Below are 19,202 nucleotides of genomic sequence, written 5' to 3'. Positions count from 1 at the left end.
CATGTTAATCAACTTGTCAAACTCCTTCAGCTCGATCGGATTGATATTTTCTTTATACCATTGTGCGGCAATGCCTTCAAGGCTTCTTGGAAAATATCGGAACAAAGCTCTGTTATTTGTTCGAATTTTGTAGCAATCATTGAAAAATGTTGAAAGATGAACGTGTGGACAAGTGGTTCCATCATATCTGATGAATTCTCTGGGCAAGCCTTTCACGTCTTCGTCCCCTTTAATGCCAAGGTAGTAGTCCTCACATGAGTATGAACGTTTTCCCTTTCCCCTAAGCTCAAGATTGTTCATTCTTTTCTCCATTTCATAGAATCTGCGCTTAGTCGGACTTTCATCATCACTTGATTCGATCAATTCTGGCTTGGTCTTTTTCTTCTTGCCCTTGATCTCCTTTACTTTTTCTTCAGAACTCTCACTGTCTGAGCTGTTGCTAGTGATGTATTTCTTTGTCTTTTTGACTTTTTTGTTAGGTTTTCTCTTCCTTTTGGGCTTCTCTTCCGAACTTTCAGTGGTGATAGGATTGGGTGAGCTGTTTTCTATCATAACATCTTTTTCCTTTTTATTTTTCTTTGTTGTCTTTTTCTTTTTGAGAGAAAACAGTTCGGGTTTTTCTTCTTTACTAGTTGCCGAATCTGAACCCAAATAGTCTTCATCCTGATTTTCAACAAAATACTTGTTTTTCTTTTTTCTTTTTTGCTTGGCAGTCTTTTCATTATCAGGTTCTGGAGTAACCATCAAGGCCTTTTGCTCTTCTTGCTCTTTCATGAATCGCTCCATGAACAAACGGAACATATAGTAAGCTTCTGGCTCGATTGCTGGGAGGCCAAGTGTTTCTGGACGGAGTTTAGAGGATGAAGCCTCATTTTGAGGAGTCTGCTTAGCTTGCGATCTAGTTTCAACCATCTTGGTGGCTTTCAAGTATTCACCTTATGACATAAGAAAATAGAGTTATTGGACGGAAATGATGACAAAATGAAGGTTCATATTGCATTACAAGTTTTTAAAAGTTACATCCAAAGATACTAATAAAGATGACAACGACAGAAGGAATACAAAGTTGACAACATAAAACTTTTTAGGGAAGGAAGGATGGTGGTCGGTTGGCATCCCACCACTCAGCATATTCCTTCTTCACCACTGGGCCTATGAACCAAGTGTATGACATTTGTGTCTTCCATTCTTGTCGAGCTACTGCAAACAATGCTGTCCATTGAGGAGAACTAAGGTCAAATTCGGGAATAGCTCCAATTGGTGCATGCACAGAGACCATCTTCTGCCTTTGAGAGAACTGTCTCATACATCTATCAGCACAATAATCAACTATGAAGTGAGGGCCCAAGAGTGTGGTACGCCCATGATGATGGTGAGTGTATCGGGGTAGGCTCTGCCGACGATCACAATAATCCCAAATGATCTCTCCTTCATTCAATTGCTCGATCAAACGATGGTATTGCTCCAAGGTTGTCAATGATCCATCAGTGTTTCTAAATAGACTGGCTTGGGGTCCCGCATGCTTGAGGAACCACAATTGTAAAGCATATGTGCATCCTTCTATGAAGTCGATACCTCCAATGGTAAAGCGGGTGAGTCCTCGGTAGAGGAAGGCTAAGGCTGTCATTGCTACTGACAAGTGTCGGGTCCCTCTATGCCCCCATACTCGAAAAAGTTGGGCAATACGGACATCTAAAAGGTCACTTCCATCGGTAAAAAGGGTCACTCCTACTGTGCAGAGCATCATACAATGTTTAATTCTCCCTATGGCTTTTCGAGGTAGGGTAGAAGGTTCAACATAGGTTCCAAATTCTTCTTACAAATTTTTCATGTTAATGCTTTGATTTTCATGGTTTTCCACTAAAGGCCAAGTTTTCCGTCCAGTAAAGTGAGCAATGAGGTCATTTGCATTGACCTTGGTTGGGTTCATAAGGAATTGTTTTTCCAATAGATCATTTGGGTCACAAGTTGGGGTAGGGAGGTCTAGTATTTCGACAAATTCATCTAGTAATATTGTCATTTCTCCCCATGAAAACCAAAAAAAGGAGGTCCTTGGGTTCCAATGCTCGGCGATTGCATGTACCAAATTTCTATCAACTGACTGCATTCCTCCAGCTGCCACTGTCTCTAGCCCACATTCTTCAAAGTAAGAAAGAAACATCCGAGAGAAGGTGGGATGCCAAGTCCGATACCATTCGGGAGCCAAAGGTTGAGACTCAAGAGAAATGTAGGTGGACCGTTCGGGACCTTCCCCAAAGAGGATGTGATCATAAGGGAATGTGACACCACGTTGGAAAGAATATATCTTGAATGATGACTCTAAAAGATAAAAATTGAATTAGTGGAAAACATTGACTAGGTTGACAAAGACAATATGAGGTAGATGTGTGGAATGAGGTTGCAAATCATCACATAAGGTTTCACGCACATCAACATCTATCATGAAATAATTTTCTTTTTTTTTAGAAAATTTGGTATAGGAACCTAATTGAGATAATTTTGTGTCACGGTAATCCGATATCAAGTTATGCTTATATACCTTAGCCAAATGGCTTAGTACGAGCATAGATTCTTCCTTACGCAACTAAGGGTAGAGTTCATCAACTTCTTCTTGATCACTCGTCGATATACCATAAATTACCACTCATGGTACTAACGAGGGGGCGTTTCCGCCCAAGGTGTGGTCTAGTTGTAAGGCTTAGTCTTGTGCTACCGCCAAAGACCAAGCCCGGCAACATGATGACCGGGACAAATAGGTATGAGGAATTTTGAAATATGAGAAATCATATAAATTGAGTTGTCTCTAATGCAATGTTGCCTAAGTTTGAAGATTAAAATAAAAGAGCAAACATGGCTTTCAAACAACTCCTAAATTGAGAAGGGTGGTATGTGATCATAAATATGTGTGAACATGATTGATCCTTCTCAATTAGTCCTATGTGCAAGAAAACATTCACAATCATCAAACAATATAATGAAATGCCAATGGGGTCGAGACCAAAATAGGGGACATGTTTTATCATTGGCAATACATGAGATGTTCAAATTAGTGAAAATGCATCAATAATCATAGCCAAACGATGACGGGTCCCATCACAGTCGCCATCTTCTATAATCACCCCAAATTTTTCCAAAGGACTATGATGTTTTATCCAAGTGCGAAATTCAAATTTAAACACAAGATTTCCAAAATACTACTTTCAGATCCAAATTAAATCCAAAATACTACTCTCAGATCCAAATTAAATTCAAAATAAAATTTTCAGATCCAAATTAAATCCAAAATACTACTTTTAGATCTAAAACCCAAGTTCAGATCCAAATCAATCATTTAAGACTAATTTGCCCTTTCTTTTGATCAAAAACCTCCTTTTAGAGGATGATTTTAGTCTTTTTGGGCAAACAAGACCGATTTGCCCATCCTTTTGACCAAAAACCTCCTTTTAGAGGGTGATTTTAGTCTTTTTGGGCAAACAAGACCGATTTGCCCCTCCTTTTGACCAAAAACCTCTTTTTAAACGGTGATTTTAGTCTTTTTTTAAACAAGACCGATTTGCCCCTCTTTTTGACCAAAAAACCTCCTTTTAGAGGGTGATTTTAGTCTTTTTTAAACAAGACTGATTTGCCCCTCTTTTTTACCAAAAAACCTTCTTTTAGAGAGTGATTTTAGTCTTTTTGGTAAACAAGACCAACTTACCCCTCCTTTTGACCAAAAAACATCCTTTTAGAGGGTAGTTTTAGTCTTTTTGGGTGGTCAAGACTCATTTTCCCTTTCTTTTGGCAAAAAAAATCTTCTTTTGGAGAGTGATTTTAGTCTTTTTAGGTCAAAAAATTCAAATTTTGGGTTTTGGCTCAAAAATCCTCTATAAATATCCCCCGATGTCCTCCCTCTTGGACAAGATTGGTCATTGGGAGAAACTCTAGTGTATTCTCACTTGAAGACTTAGAGTTTCTCTTGAGCTCTCTCTCTCTCCCTCTTCCTCTTTCCATTTCCTTCTCCACCTTAGAGCAATCACTCTTGGAGCTTCATTCAAAAGGGGTTCTTCAAGTGAAGGCGTTCATCTTTCTTAGGTCATTTCCCATTAGAGGTATGTAATCTTCATCCCTCTCATTTCTCTCTTCTTTCTTTTCATTAATATTCTTATTATTATGTTATTTCTTTTTCTTAAATATAGTCTTGTTGTTGTTTTCATTTTTTCTTCACATCTTCATCTCCCCATGGCCAAAGGAGATAGCACTCAACCTCTTTTTAGAGACAAGAGGCTATGCTCAAATGCACCGGGAGCATGAGAAGATGAGATTATATTTTATTTTATGATTAAATCATGCTCTTTCAAGTATTTTTGTTGTTCGTGTTCTTTTCTCTTTATCAATATCTTCTTACTCTTTCTTCTCTTCAATATATTCTTGTTGTTGTTATTCTTTTCCTTAATGAATATATTTTTGTTGTTATTGTTATTTCATTTCTTCAATATAGTCTTGTTCTTGTTATTTTTTTCCTTAATGAATATATTTTTGTTGTTATTGTTATTTCATTTCTTCAATATAGTCATGTTGTTGTTATTCTTTTCCTTAATGAATATATTTTTGTTGTTATTGTTATTTCATTTCTTCAATATAGTCTTGTTCTTGTTATTTTTTTTTTCTCTTCTCATGACCAAAGGAGATAGCCATCAATCTCTTTTTAGAGACAAGAGGCTATGCTCAAGTACACCAGGAACTTGGAAAGATGAGATGATCTTTCATTTTAATCATGTTTTTCTTTTCATGAATACATTCTTATTGTTCTTTTGTTTCCTGATTAAATCATGCTCTTTCAAGTATTCTTGTTGTTCTTGTTCTTTCTCTTTATCAATATCTTATTGCTCTTTCTTCTCTTCAATATATTCTTGTTGTTGTTATTCTTTTCCTTAATGAATATATTTTTGTTGTTATTGTTATTTCATTTCTTCAATATAGTCTTGTTCTTGTTATTCTTTTTCTTAATGAATATATTTTTATTGTTATTGTTATTTCATTTCTTCAATATAGTCTTGTTGTTGTTATTCTTTTCCTTAATGAATATATTTTTGTTGTTATTGTTATTTCATTTCTTCAATATAGTCTTGTTCTTGTTATTTTTTTTTTCTCTTTTTCCTCTTCCCATGACCAAAGGAGATAGCCATCAATCTCTTTTTAGAGACAAGAGGCTATGCTCAAGTACACCGGGAACATGGAAAGATGAGATGATCTTTTATTTTAATCATGTTCTTTCTTTTCATGAATACATTCTTATTGTTCTTTTGTTTCCTCTTATTTTCCTCTCTTCCTCATTTCTCCATGGCCAAAAGAGATAGCTCTCAATCTCTATTTTAGAGTCAAGAGGCTATACTCAAGTGCACCGAGAACATGAGAAAATGAGGTGGTATATCAATTCATAGTTACATCATGTCTTCCCTCCTAATTGAACTTTGCTTTTTTCATCATCCTCTTTCTTTCTTTCCTTCCTTGAAAGTTATCTATATATTATGCATGCATAGTTACTTGGTTCTTTACTTACATGTGAATGCATGTTGGGAATAAGAGTGTGGTTTGGGGACTCTTTATTTTCATATTAATCTTTGAGGTTGGAACTTGTCCAACCCGAGATAAACCCTCACAAAAATGTACATGTTAATATGCATTTCCATATCATTTTGCGCTAGTTTCCTTCTTAATCATCACATTAGGAACCCTAACGAGTGCCTCGTTATGTTGCTTGTTTTCTTCTATACCCAACGGTGGAAGAAATATATCCCTTACAACAAACCAAATAATAACATTCTATGCTTATATAAATCATATTTTCCAAAACATTTTCAAAAAGAACCTTCTAACATGGCCTTAGGGACTTAGCTTAGACTCTTGCATGAGTCCAAGCTCCCCTCCGGCCCACATTAAATTTGAAGTTGGTAATTTTAAGTTGTTCCTTGATTTTTCTAATCTTGTGAAGGTATGGATGTATACACATGTTATATACATTTATGCCAACATGATGACCCCCATCTTTCTCTCTCTATGCTTTCATTTTCTATTTTATAAATTTTCATATGTGCATGAATACGTATGTACATGTGCTCAATTTCCTCTCTTTCAAATATTTATTCCTCTTTTCAAGACAAATATCTTCTCTTATAAAATTTCTCATGCCCATATATGCGTATGATATTTTTTCTTTTCCTCTAAAATCTCTCTTTCTCTTCGAATCAATACATCTTTTTCTCTTAAACTTTCATATATGTGTATATGTGATGGTATGTACACATGTATGCATGTCTTTCTCTATATCTCTCTCTTTCCTTTCATAAGAGTGTTTTATCTTTTATATTCTTTTTAACACTCTCATCTCATGAAGTTCTATATACCAACTTCAATAAGACCACAAACCAAGTAATGACCCAATCTTTTATATTCTTTTTAACACTCTCATCTCACTCGGTTGTTTCTGTAAGTGCATCGATTACTATTGCCATCTTCCCTGGTTTTTCAGTAGGTGGAAGAGGAAGAGGAGCAATTTTCAAGTGTGTGTGTGTGTGAGAGAGAGAGAGAGAAAGAGAACAAATACAATAGGTCTCCCTCTGTCCTTAATTTCTAGTTGCCGATTTTATAAGAAAGAATAATCCCTCTTTCTTTAATTTCTAGTTGCCGATTTTATAAGAAAGAATAATCCCTCTTTCTTCAATTTCTAGTTGCCCATTTTATAAGAAAGGATAATCCCATGAAGTTTAACGTACAGCCATTGTCCTCCTTCAGCTTTCTTTCATTTCTAGTTGCCCATTTTACAAGAAAGAATGAACGCACCGGAGCGGATTGGGAGCTTAAACTGCCGAGTGCTTAATTTGGAGTGTGGTGAGCACATATGCTTCACAGGCTGGTAAGATCCATATTGCTGCTAAATAAGTCAGGAAAAGTCCCTCAACCCCAGTCTACTGTTTCACCTAAATTTCCCCTTTCTCAAGTTGATTTTTTTATCTGATTGTATTTGTGTAAAAAAGTTTGGATGGATGATTTTGTTGTTTTTTTTTTAAATCCAAAACTTTGTTAAAATTTTGGGTTTGAGCATAAAGCATATACTCTGGCCAAAGACTGGTGTATGTGTGTGTGTGTCTACATATACGTGCATGTGTACGTGTATGGATTTCCCTGACTCATATACAGTCAAATGGGCACTAGCATCTGCTAACAATTAATCGAGTCAAATGATAGCATGTTCACACAAAAATATTGTGCTTGTGCCATGTTTACTGTAAGTACTTACGTTCTAATGCTTCCACACCTCCTTCTCTAGTAATGGATATAGATATGATTTTTACACGACACAATAAAACATGTGAATGAAATAAAAATGCAAACTAAATCCAACTCCTGTGTCTGCGAGTTAGATCCATACATCTTCAAATAGAATTAGAGAATGCTGAGATGTAGATATGTAAGTTTGAAACCATTCTGCCCTACTGCAAAGTCAAAATATTATGTTATAGGAGTCGTTTAATGGTTATAAAAAGTCTAAGATGGCAGTTTAATGGTTCAGTTTTATTCTTTTCCTTTTTTTCTTTTCAATGGAAAACCTGATTAACACTCAAAAAAAAAACAATAGTTTTACCATGGGAGGAATGCATCAGTTAGAACTGCAACACTGTCAGTATAAGTTGTAGCCACAATTTGATGAGTACCAGAATCCAAAGGTTAAACTTACCATTGTTTTCAGTGTCTCTACACTTCGGTAAGTTACAAAGATACAGAAGGTCACATGACAAGATACAACAAACTATTATAACAATGGATATATACTTACACTTGAGATGGCCCTTCACCCTATGCCATGGTCCTTTTTTTGGCACTTTTTTGCTTGTCAAATCAATACCTTAGGCCATCTCCAGTGCCTTGTGATCCTGAGATACTACTTTTTTTGTTGACTCTCATTTCTTTCATTGCTTGCTTGTTACCGCTTGGCCTTCTCAACTCCACACCCTCCCCTCTCTCCGCAGCAGCTTCTTCTCTTTTATCCTTCACCTTCAGTCAACAGTGGTTGGCAATTTACTTGGTGGTCTTGAATCATCTACTATTGGTGGCAAGATTGGGAAGAGCACAATAATAGCATGTTCAAGAACACATCAGCGAGTGTTGCTTTAATTCAATGCATTGTGAAGGTCGATGTCCACCTTGCACTTTGCATTCTGAAAACAAGTTAGCAATTAAAGGTTTCCATAGGATCAAACTATACATAAAAGACAAATCTATACAGGTAAAATTATTCAATGGTACAGACTTTTAATCAAGACAACTCTTTTAACTATCCACTGAGCACGCTCTCGCCCTTTCACTTTTTGCTTCTCATGCTCTCTGTTTGTGACTTTATCGACCGTGCTTTTTCCTCTTTCATTCGTCTTCCCCTGATTTCTTTGTTGCCATCTAAGAAACAAGCAGGGGCAAAGTCAGGAATTTTCATGAGGGGCCGAATTATAGTTTTAAAATTTTAACAAAAGCAAAAATATAATTTTTTGAAATTTTTACTTCAGATATATGAATTTTGTAATTTTTTTTACATGTAAATTTTTATTTTTATTTCTTTTAAGGTCTAGATACCAGCGATTGGAGATCAGAAAATTGGGGAGAATAAGTTCACCTTGGACTCGTTGGAAAATCAGCGATCCTTTGCTTCGAGTTTCGAACAAGTGAACACATGGAAAGAATCCATTGGAAATTCGAAGATATTCCTTGCGTCGACTTCCAGACATGGAAGAGAGTTCTGGATTTTTTTTTTTGGCTTCCCTCCTTTATTGCCTTTTCCAATCATCTTGAGACTCTTCATTTCTTTGCCGTCTTCATCATTGATTCGATTCTCATGTGGAATTTCTTGGAATAATGTTTTGCATTTCTTTCATAAATTTATATTTCTGTATTTCTTCACTCCTATAAATGGCTTTTGTGATTGCAATCGGATTTGGTTTTCTTTTTCCTGGTTGCAATTGATTTTTACTCCGACCTCCTGAGTTTATATTGATTGATTATTACAATTGGAAGAAAATATAACTTTACAATATAGACAACACTCATAAAGTGAATCCGATTCTTGGTGTAATCGATTTGGTGATATAATGAAGTCTGATTCCTTGCTCATCCAAGGAGTAAGGAAACCATTCAGCCTTCACTCGTCTTTTTTTCTTTGCACACGTCAATAAAACATTCAATAACATAGACGAATGAACAACATTTTCTTCCAAGCCATAGGGTCTTCTCTTTCCAATTTTGCACAGGTAGGAGGAAGACTCTTTGAAAATTAGATTCTTGTTTATGGAATAAACTCAGCTTGAATATGCTATTTCCTAATTTTCAAAAATAGAAAATTTAGTTTGGATTACTTGTGAGAATGGTGATGCACATATGCTTTTAATATGTATATTTTTAACATGGTGACCCAACGGACAGCTTTTAAATCATGCTGCCTAGGGTTTGTTATGTAGTGTCAAGTGACCAGAAATTTGGCATGATAGCGGTCGACCTGGCGTCGCTCCTAGAACAGGGCGGAACAGGGGAGGCCGGGCTGGGCTTGACTTGAAGGGGACGCCAAGCAAATAATGCCGTGGGCAGGGGACGTAGGGGTCGCCTTGGGCTGGGGACTGCCTTGAGCTGCGATGGGGATGCCTTGCTCAAGAGTTCAGCTAGAACTACAAAAAACCTAAGCATTACTGACAGCCACGGTGAAAATAGAATGCATGTCAGTAATGGTTTGAGCGAAATTTCATTCTTTTGTGATAAAGGGAATGTCGGTAAAAATCATCATCCATACACAGGACAAAGCATCAATGTAAGGTATCACGACCTAAACATTGACCATTAACGGCGTTCGAAAAGTAAGGTATCACGACCTAAACGTAGGTGAACATTGACTATTAACGGCGTTCTTTCGCATCGATAATAATCTATTATTTTCAACATGTTAGTGACCTTCGGTAAAAACTCTACCAGGACAGCTCATCGGTAAAATATAACTTTTCACTCATTTAAACAATTGAGCCAAAACATTTATGGGTGGCTAAAAAGGCTAAGGACAGCAAACATTCAAACATCCAAAAAAACATTCAAATGACAAGTAATCAAAATAATATTCTATGAATAAGTATATGTGTACTTGAATTAAACGTGGTCTAAATTTGATGCCAAAATTCGGCCACAATGCTATGGAATCTGGCGGTGACAAAAATTAAGGTAAAATTGAGGGTTTTGTAGACATTTTATGTAATTAATATATCAAATTGAAGATACTAAGGTTAACAAAACATTCTTCTAAAATTTCAGGTTGGCTAATAGCAAAGGAAGCCTACACAGCCCGACGATTAAGCCATTCCAAGAGTGCACTACTATGTGCTTGTGGCAGCTGTACAAACAACTCAAATTGTGTGTTGCTTCCATTCTCTGTTTGCCAGATCCATGCCAAAGCAGTCCTTTGAAACAAGCATCTCTGAGGGGCCCGCACCTTGGCTTAACTGCGACCTTAACTGGTACAACTATAGACAAGCCACCCGTGAAACCTCAGCCCTGGCTTGCTGCGACAATCATGGAGAGCCATTCCATGATCCACCAAGGCTGAAGTTTAAACAAGAACACTTGCAAAATGATCTATGGACACAGTCATCATCTCTTGGCTATGAGGAACCCTTTATAGGCGAATGACAAGCTCATCAGTCTCCTCTCACCTATGCAGGGGCAGAGCCAGGGAGGGGAAGCACAAGGGCCCTACAATCCACTCAAAAAAATATATATATATTTAACATGTAAATTGTAGAAAATTTCACTTGTCACAAAATTTCAAAACTTTAATTCAGCTCTCACCTCACATGTTGGCAGCTTCAACCACCAGCAGCAAGCATACGAGATTGAAGTAATGGTCAAAGCCCCATCTGAGCATCCTTCATGTGTCTCTGCACCTTCCTCTAGCCAAGGCAAGAAGACGTACTTGGGATCTGGATGGTGAGAAGCCCACTCGTCCCGGCTTGATCTGCATCTATCTCTCTACCCTTGAACCGGCTGCTACCTGCCACACTTGACAAAAGCCATCATAGGATTTTTCAAGGAGGCTGTCTCATGGCCCAGACCTCAGTATGGCTTAGGCCCTTCCCAAAACTTGCCTGCATCCACTTATTGTAGCATGTCCATCTGCCTCAGGAAGAAGTTAACCCAGCAACTCTAGCAGCCAAGACTTAACTAGCCATGCCAGCCCAATGCCCAACTCTAGCAACAAGGCTTGGCGAGTAAAGAAGGAAATGGCCATCGAAGCCCCGGCAACTATACTTCGAACCAAACCACGAAAGTTTGGTTCAGAGTCGAACACATGGAGGAGGCAGAAGAGGAAATCTCAGCTGATCGAATCAAAAGACTTTGAGATATCAAGCGTAAGGATAAATAATGGAGAGCAGGAACGGTAGATGGAATGAACAACGTCATTTGCTAAGAAGACTATATGCAACCCTCTACCATGGGTGAATGCAACTTAGAACAGACTGGTGACGGAAGACATGATAAGATAAGAGACAGGAAGCAAGAAGCCTAGCAATAATCTTATAATGAGTGCTATGGATAGAGATAAGGCAGAGGTCTCAAACATTGGAGGGGTTTGCCCTCTTTGGAATAAGAACATAGACAGCTCTGTTAAATTCCCCAAGAAGGATGTAGTTGGTACCAAACTCTTGAAAGAAGACCATGACATCAGGCTGGCAACAGTGCCAGAAGACTCGGAAGAGTTCAGGAGGAAACCGATCAATACCAAGCGACTTAAGTTGATAAAATGCTAAAAAGGAAGCCGGATGATCACTTGAATTGGTAAGCTTTTCTAAGCCTTCAACTATAAAATTCAGATTCCATGTACCGTACGGCATGGAAATATGTATAGTTGGAGTGCACATTTATCAGGTCGTGCGTGAAAGCAGCTAATTTTAAGCTATTGGTAGTACTGCTTACATATAGAACTAATCACCACCTCCCCCACTTATTGGAACCAGCTTAAAAAGAAGCCGATCAGTTATCTGACTCAGACAAATGTGCATGTGATGAATTTAAGAGATCTACATACATTTGCTTGGGGCAGATAGTAACGTCCATTGTTGTTGCAGGCTATGAAATCGATTTGTAAAGTATAGTTTGCTTGCTAGAACAACTGTTCTTGAAACATTTGTCCTTAGAATAAGTGTCCTAAGAACAAAGAGTTCTTTGTTCATATGAATAAGTTGTAATTCTGTCTAACTTTTGTTTGCAAAGACAGAATTTTCAACATGTGACATTTTAACATATATTTTTATCTCTCTCTCTCTCTCTCAAACAAATGATAAAACATGTGAATTAATACAAATATTCTTTCTCGATATAAAATTTCACATACGGTGAAGAAAAATAAATTTTTAAACATATTAAAAATATAAGCAAATTAAATATTCACTTTTTTTTTTCTCTCTACACACGGGAGTCTTAAAAAATCAACATATAATGAAATAAAATACTTAACAAAAAACAGCCACCCAATTAAAAATACTCCCTCTCTTGGTCTTTCTATCTCTATAAATACAAATATACAATCAACCTAAAATCTAGATACGATAAAAGAAATGCACAATAAAAGATGTAAAAAATATATGAGACAAAAAAATTACTCATCTACTATGCTCTGCTTTCAAACTTTGGACTGTTTAAACTAAAATTGAATGATTTCTTTCGTTCTTTTCTTTTTCTTTTTCTTTTTTTTTTTTTTGCATACAACTTCTGCCATGATTTAACTGTGATGCACTTCAAGATCGTTGTCAATGATTTACCAAATTGAAAGCCATTATAGGGAGATCCTATTTGAAATTTGCTAAAAATATTGATGGTTGCTAATGAACATGGCTATATGAGAGTGTGCGGTTTGGCTGTCCATCTCATAAACTTACCATGTATTTTTTATATCTTCTAATTTTACAAAAAAAAATTTAGTATTCTGAATTATGGATGGGCAAGACCCATGCATGCAAAGCAAAATACTATTGATATGACTGCTCTCCAAGTCCCAACCTCCTAATTCTTTATATACCAAAGATGAAAGTCCACAAATTTAATTAATGTTATGTCCCGTGCAGGAAAAAGAGACACAAGTCATCAAACTCTTAATTCTCTCTAAATTAAATGCCCCAAGCAGAACACTCACAAGCTTTCATGTACACGGCGCCATCAATCGAATTGAAAGATACTTAGATGCACTTTCCACAAAAGAAGAATGAAACAGGTGATACTACAGTTCATTTTCCAACGAAAATTCCCATCATATTCTGCTTTTCTGGACGTCTCCAAATTCTGAATATTGCACAATCAATTGTAGTAGATGCAGGAAGTGGAACCAGAAGAGGAAAACTGAGGCATCAAGCGTCTAAAGACTCCCCACATTGGTATTACTTGAAATAAAAAAACAAAATTTTTATACATATCAAACGGATCATTTTCAGTATACAATGTCAACCTTTTTAATATACATTGTCAGTGGACATGAGCCGGTGAACAAGATCAGATGGAGTTGGTAATGCTCTGTCATGAACATTGGGCAGATTGAAGCCAATGATCTAGAGTCATTGTGAAGGTTCACGCAAGAGGTAGAGAAGCAAAAGTAAATTTGTTTACAGATGCCAAATGTGAACCAGATGAACTAAAATACAAAGGTAAGTCACTTAAGAATTTCGGCAAACACTTCATATGCACATAAAAGAAGACAACCCCTCAGCATCAAATCATATGCACCAACCACCTCAAGCACATAAGATACAATGGAATTAATGTAAAACATAAAAAAATAAAAAAAGGAAATACATACCAATTTAATTGGAAAATGTTCTTGTTGAAGATCTGATGGGCTGAGATCATGGACCAGATTCAACTCATTGTTTATGTGGAAGAAAAAGAAAAATGAAGAAGGTGAACACTACTTATTCCTCGTTATTTCATTTTCATTTGCTGCAATGGGTTTACCGCATATACTTTTTAAGTATCGTCTCTTCCATCCGTTAAGTTAGTAATTGAATTAATATACTAATATACCCGATTAGAAATTAATCACTACTTCCAAGCTCAGCCAATATGACTAAATCATGTCAACGCTCTCCTGCTTGTGTAACGTTTGGTGAAAACAATTGCAAGCCATTGACTCTCACACATTCTCCCTACTTTGAGATGGAAAACATGACAAAAAAAAATTGCAAGAACCAAATCAAACAGGGGAGAGAGAGAGAGAGAGAGAGAAAAGAGCCAACCAAATAATAAAAAAAAGATTAGTTACAGTCTGTCACCGATTTTAAAAACTAGACGCATTTCAAACAATTTAAAATGAATAAAAAAAAAAGTTCAGCAGCATGATATAGCAACACTACAAGTCATCTCCTATCCTCTAACCTTTCCCCGAGGCAGTCCTTTAAGTGCTGCGGCACATGGAGTGCAGGACATGATCTGTAAATTGTCAAATCTTCAAGCTTCGAGAGGCAGGCAATCTGTTGCCTTGCATCCATAGGCAATGTTGCTGCTGCATCATTTTGTTGGGGAGTTACATCATTGACGTCCACTAGAGACTTAAGATTTAGGAAGCCTTTAAGAGATAATCGTCTCAGTTTCGGGAGGCATTGCCAGTGGCCTCCCAAACTGATGTCCTCGGTAAAACCTTGTAGGTGCAATTCCTCCAGTTGGGAGAGAACCCACACCCATTCAGGCACCCTTCCCCATTTGAGCTCTTCAACCCTCGAGTCTATCAAAGTTAGATCCTTGAGGGAGGGTAGAAATGTTGATAGCTGATCTGATGGCAATGACAGCGTTGATTCCATAGCTGCCCCATCCAATAGCATCAGATTGAGGTTGGGCAGGTGCTGAAGCAATTTCCACTCCAATCTTGCATTTGGGCAATTCAATACTGTCAGGGCACGAAGCCGAGTCGCTTGACCGTCATGCCCCGGCAGCTCGGATAGAGCATAAATCAAGCCTTGTGTCTGCATCTTTGGACAGTTCTGAAATTCCACCTCTCTTAAGCATGGCATAAAAGTTTCTGTTGCTAATTCCTTTGATCCAGCTGCTGGCCATCCTTCCCAGTTGAGCAAATCCCATGCTCTCAGATCCTCGAGTGAAGGAAGGTGAGCAGGGAGCTGCTTCAGAGTGTTCAGATTAGACAACCACAGCCTCTTTAAATCTGGCATGCGAACATCAGCTACTTGCTCTAACCTCTCACAATATCTCACCTCCAACCACTCCAAGGCAGGCATGTTAGCGAGAGTCTTCAACTTATAACATCCATACACATCCAACCACTTGAGAGCAGGCATGCCATGAGATAATTGTTCTAGGCTGCCACATCCTTCCACCTGCAACCAGTCCAAGTTGGGCAAGTCACCGATTGTGTTGAGTCCATCACAGCTCCGAATTTTCAAGGACTTTAGCATGGGCATGCTCGGCAATTCGCACAGTGTAGGGCAGGTGTTGACCTCCAACTTTTCCAGTGATTTAATTCCTATCACTGTTGCCCACAATGGGCAACATTGCAGCCGTAATGTCTGCAGCTCCACATAGTTGGTGTCCAAATACCACATAGGCCTTTCACCTTTATAATCACAAATTGCCAAGCTCTCTATGCCATGTGGAGGTTCCAAAGCCTCCAGCAAACACTTCTGTTCTGAAGCACTGCCCACTACGTCATTTTTTCCCACCTTGAAGTCTAATTCCACACCAGTTAGCTCGTGCTTCTCCTTAAGATGTGCGTCCTTTGCATCAATTACTTTCACCCTTCCCCCGTCCAAACCTTCTACTGACAAATGTCCCTTTAGTTTATTCAAGTCTTTCAGTTCCCTAATATTGCATCCTCTTATGTCCCCTTTGTCATCACATACAAGAAACCTTTTTAAGGTCCGTAAATTGGTAAGCTTCCCCAAGCCTTCGGCTATAAAATTCAAACGTGTTGTATGTTCAAGCCCAAGATACCTCAAGTTGGAGAGTTCTCCCATTTCATTGGGCAGCTCTTCAATTTCACTATGGTTTAAATTCAATGTTTGCAGGTTCCAGAGTTTACCGATTGAATTGGGCAACTGTCTCACACCAGAAAAGCTTAGATCAAGATATTTTAGAAGTGACAGGTTTTCAATGGAGTTTGGTAGTTCATGTATATGACATTTCATCAATGACAACACCCTCATCCACTTGAAATTGGTGAACTGTACCATAGGCAAGGATCCACTCAACAATGTCCGTGACTTATTTGCTACCGCTGAAGCATTACGCATGGTTGCTTCTACATTGTCTACAGCAAATATTGACAAATGGCGGGTGTGTGCAGTAGGAGAGGCATGACTATATTCATTTCCACCTATATAGGAGGCAAGGTCATGCAAAATGTCATGCATTTTTACATCCCCTTCTTCAGTTTCTTCAATCATGCACTTATTTATCAAATCATCAATACATTGATTTGCTGTCACTTCCACATCAATGCCTTTCTTTTGATCAATCAATCCGTGTGCCATCCATTGCATGACCAATCTATCTCTTTTTATCTCACAATCCTTTGGATAAATACAGCAATATACAAAACAATTCTTCAAATAATATGGCAAGTCATCGTAACTCAACATGAGACCAGGAAGAATGCGACCACATATTTCAGAGGATGACGATGAGGCGGGCATCTTCCATTCCCATATCTCGCTTTTCTCAACGCTTTTCCAGTCATCTTTCGTCATTGTTTTTGTACGCATTAAGGACCCTACGGTCCGGACAACAAGCGGCAAACCACCACACTTGCCCACTATCCTCTGCCCAATACCTTTCAAATTGCGACTTACCAACTCATTTTCTTCTTTCAATGACACATCCAGAAACAATCTCCAACTTTCATCGAAAGTCATTTCTGGCAATTTATGCATTTTAGCACCAATCCCTTGAGAGACTTCTACCTTTCTACTGGTGATCAAAATTTTGCTCTCCTTTGCACCTCCCCTCAAGGTGTTCTCTACCTCTCCCTCCCACCAACCTAATTCCCATACATCATCTAAGACCAAAAAAAACTTGCTGTTTGAGAGTTCACTCTGTAATTGTGTGCACAACTCACTCAAGGAAGTAATACCCTCAACTTCTCTTTCCGACATCTTGCATACTTCCTTTAGTATTTTTTGCAGCAAACATGTACGGTTTGGCTTCTCTGAAACATAAACCCACCACCTGTGTTTCCCAAATTGTTCTTCTACTTCCTTAAAGACCATTTTTGCAAGAGTAGTTTTCCCTACTCCGCCTTGGCCTACAATGGATACAATAGAAACACCATGTTTTCCTAGCACGCTACTCTCCATAGAGCCATCAAACAAGAGTGCTTTCACTTTCTCCTTATCGTCTGCCCTGCCTATGAGTGGTTGTGCAGTACCTATATGATGGGTTGTCTCTCGAGGATTGTCATGTTTACCACCAATAGAGCCCTCACCCCTACTCTCTTGCGGTGTTGTGTTGAGCAAATCCACCATTTTACTATCTTTTTCTATGTCATCAAGCCTTTGATTGATGTTTTTAATTTCATTTCCAAGTTGGTAGGAAGCAGATACATGTTCCTTAAAGCAAGAGCAAAGAGTGATCCATGGTTTTCTTACCTTGTTCCACGAAGATACAGAACCCCTCTGCCTTTTGCTGAGATCTATTATGGTTTGGTATTCTTCGATGATGTCCTGGGCATCATAAACAATGTCCTTCAGCTTTCCCTCCAGATCCCTGTTGCGCTCATTGCTAAAAAAGGGCTTGCAATCTGCATCTTTGAGGGCCTTCTGCAAGTGTTCCAGCTTCCTTTGGAGATACTTGAGTTCGTCTTTAGCATTCAAGATGAGGTCCATCTTTTCTTTCATCAAACTGGTTACAGCCCCCAACAGACTCGAAATAGCTGTTTCTGCAAGTGTGTCGATTACTATTGCCATTTTCCCTAGTCTCTCAACAGGTAGAAGAGCAAGAGGAAGGGAAGCAATTCTCAAGTGTCGAGGAAGAAAGGCAAAGAGCTAAATATAAAGACTATGCTGCTGACAATTAGCTCCACCACATGATTGACTTGCCAGTGGTAGAGAGTAGATGCAATATGGCACCAAGTGGCTTTAATATAAAAACTCATCCAGGCCTATGTTTATAATAATATGACATAGGGAAATACTCAAATCACATTTTTCTTTACTAAATTGTGCTAAAGAAGAAGTTTAATTATTTAATTTAATAGCAGCTAAATAAATCTGATGGAAAGAATCCCCAACCGAAGCCTTCTACATCTCCTTAGAGTTCCTCTTTTCAGGTTCGTCAGATTTCGTGTTAATGCTCTTGTTTACCTGATTTCGTAAACTAATATGCATATTCAATCTTCAACTCACATTTATTTTGATATTATCACCAAATAGCTCCTGCGAACAAGTTGCTGAACTTTAGAGTCAAATTTGGGCTCGGTCGTAAAAGTACATATTGAATCCATTAAACCAGATCCAACCTTTGTCATAATGTTAAGATTGGCATAAAGTCACATGAGTGCACGTAGCGAGAGAGAGAAAGATTATTATAAAGTTAGCAAAAACATTTGGCTACCGATGGTTGAACCAAAGCAACAATTACTTGTGTCTAAATCCAACGTACAAAACATTTTTTCTTTAAATATAGCCATTCACATATTATGTTTAAAACAATTTGGTAGGTGAAGCAAGCTAATAATTGAGATCAAAATAAGTCTGAAACCATTTTACCCCATGTCTAATGTCATTGAGATTTTTCTTGAGTATATAATATATATATATGTATATATATATGACAATTATTGGACATGAATTGAATTTAATGACCCACATTTTTTTTGGTAAACTTAGAACAATTAAAACTGCTAGTTTTAAATTTTCATGCATCCAGTCACTCTCTACTTCTTTTTTTTCCATACCTATAATGTTGTACCTTTGGAGTTCAAATGTGAAAGAAAATTTTCAAAAATCCTACTGGAATCTGGGTTACCACAGTGGCAGCAGTGGCGAACAGCCATAAATAGTAGATTGCTCCATGGATTTGTCACTCCATCAAGTATATTATAACACCTTTCAAATAGTATAGTACCTTTGCAATTTCATGACCTCACTTTTATGTAAGAACAGTATATTATGGTTGTGAGTACAAATTATTGGTCTGCCACTTTCTTT

General features: G+C 37.7%; 1 protein-coding gene across 1 annotated transcript; it reads right to left on the bottom strand.

The window, feature by feature from the left end:
- Nucleotides 1–14,405: 14,405 nt before the first annotated feature.
- LOC116268327 (putative disease resistance RPP13-like protein 1) lies at nucleotides 14,406–17,960 on the bottom strand. Its single transcript, XM_050081236.1, has 3 exons — nucleotides 16,643–17,960; nucleotides 15,378–16,372; nucleotides 14,406–15,263 (listed from the first exon to the last, which is right to left on the bottom strand). Exons 1-3 carry the CDS (start codon nucleotides 17,958–17,960, stop codon nucleotides 14,406–14,408), a joined length of 3,171 nt encoding a protein of 1,056 aa, XP_049937193.1.
- Between the last annotated feature and the right edge of the window lie 1,242 nt (nucleotides 17,961–19,202).

The sequence above is a fragment of the Nymphaea colorata genome, chromosome 1 (genome assembly GCF_008831285.2).
Source record: "Nymphaea colorata isolate Beijing-Zhang1983 chromosome 1, ASM883128v2, whole genome shotgun sequence".
Lineage (NCBI taxonomy): Eukaryota > Viridiplantae > Streptophyta > Magnoliopsida > Nymphaeales > Nymphaeaceae > Nymphaea > Nymphaea colorata.
The sequence above is the reverse complement of the archived record's forward strand: the minus strand, read 5'-3'. Positions and strand labels throughout refer to the sequence as shown.

What these genes read in the sequence shown, in the direction of transcription:
- LOC116268327 (XM_050081236.1), bottom strand. Translation starts at nt 17,960, where the DNA reads ATGGCAATAGTAATCGACACACTTGCAGAAACAGCTATTTCGAGTCTG. An exon ending in ATGTGGTCGCATTCTTCCTG is followed by an intron (nt 16,373 to 16,642) that starts GTCTCATGTTGA and finishes CCTCCTATATAG; the next exon opens with GTGGAAATGAATATAGTCAT. An exon ending in CCAACTTGGACTGGTTGCAG is followed by an intron (nt 15,264 to 15,377) that starts GTGGAAGGATGT and finishes CCTGCCTTGGAG; the next exon opens with TGGTTGGAGGTGAGATATTG.